Source organism: Cibotium barometz, chromosome 33, assembly GCF_041138505.1.
Source record: "Cibotium barometz isolate CiBa-2024 chromosome 33, ASM4113850v1, whole genome shotgun sequence".
NCBI lineage: Eukaryota > Viridiplantae > Streptophyta > Polypodiopsida > Cyatheales > Cibotiaceae > Cibotium > Cibotium barometz.
Genome location: NC_141078.1, coordinates 14471317 through 14472685, shown reverse-complemented (window position 1 = coordinate 14472685; position 1369 = coordinate 14471317). Strand labels below are relative to the sequence as shown.

Below are 1369 nucleotides of genomic sequence, written 5' to 3'. Positions count from 1 at the left end.
TTTTTTATATATTTTCATGTTATTACGAAAACAATTTCAAGCATAAATTATGATTCTTTCTCATAATACTTATATCTACCCTTTCCAGAAGCATTTTGTTCTCCAATATATCCTACTGTTTATTGATTTTTGTACGGGAGTAATTTATTAGGTCTATTTGCACATGTCCAATACTAATGCAATAAAGAACAAAGCCGTTCATAGTATTTAAACGTACGGAGGATATTCATCATGTGTAAATTTGAAGTATCTGGATGGCTTTTGTTCCTCTCTCACACGCTCTGTGTCTCGCACATATTAATCCTTCCTTTTAGCTGGTTCGCTCTCGCTCTCTCTCTCTCTCACTCACTCTCTCTCACACACACACACACACACACAATGGTTGAATATATAGAGCAACCTCAGATTCGAAGCATCAAGGAGCTGGGACTTCGGCATGTGCCTGCCCAGTATATACGCCCACCCGAGGAGAGGCCTTGCCTCTCCGAGACTGCTAACTGCACCCTTCAAGTGCCAATTATTAACCTTGCAAACTTCCATGGACAAGCCAGGGCCCAAATTACCAAAGAAATTGGGCTCGCCTGCGTCGAGTGGGGCATCTTTCAGGTACTGAAAAGCACCAGTATCCCTGCAACTGCCCATACTTTGCATTCATTAAGAGCCCAAAATATTGGCTTTCTGTGACGGTAAGCTGCAGGAGCTTGCTTTCATAGTATCAAATAGCCAACCTTGCACAACCAACGTTTGCATTAAATTCTGCAACAGTAAGCTGCAGGCGCCTACCTTACAAAACCAACTTTTGAATTAAATTTTGATGTAATTATAAGGTGATTAATCATGGTGTCGCGCCGGCATTACAAAGCCAACTTTGGGGTGCTGTTGCCGACTTCTTTGCATTGCCAACCGAGGACAAAATGCGATTAATCTCGGAAGACCCATCTTGTCCATTGAGCTTCGTCACTGGCTTTGTTACCCACGAAAGAATTCGAGAGTGGAAGGACACCTTAGGATTCAAACCTTCCCCTACCATGGATGTCAAGCTGCTACCAGACTTTCTAAGGTGAGGTTTCGGACACAAAAAAAAGATCCTCTCTTCCAATATACATTGTTACAGCTTGTCTTTAGCATTTCATCTATTCCATTTTGATAGCTTGATTTTTCACGTGAATGAATTTTCAAGGATCAATATAAGAGTCTTGAAGGTTTCCTTATTATGGCTTGTACCCCCTTGTCGGTGTTCCTGTATCATGTTACACGTTAAAGTTGTTGAATCATCATATGTACTTACAATTATGCCCTTTATAATGTCTTCGGAACTCCCTTGGTGGACGTTGTTGAATCATCATTTGTTCATACTCCCAGGGCCCCT

General features: G+C 41.4%; 1 protein-coding gene across 1 annotated transcript; it reads left to right on the top strand.

Annotated features, from left to right (window-relative positions):
- Positions 1-378: 378 nt before the first annotated feature.
- On the top strand, positions 379-1064 carry LOC147619325 (fe(II)/2-oxoglutarate-dependent dioxygenase 4-like). The gene is made up of 2 exons (XM_086773431.1): positions 379-606; positions 828-1064. Exons 1-2 carry the CDS (start codon positions 379-381, stop codon positions 1062-1064), a joined length of 465 nt encoding a protein of 154 aa, XP_086629557.1.
- The last annotated feature ends 305 nt before the right edge of the window (positions 1065-1369 follow it).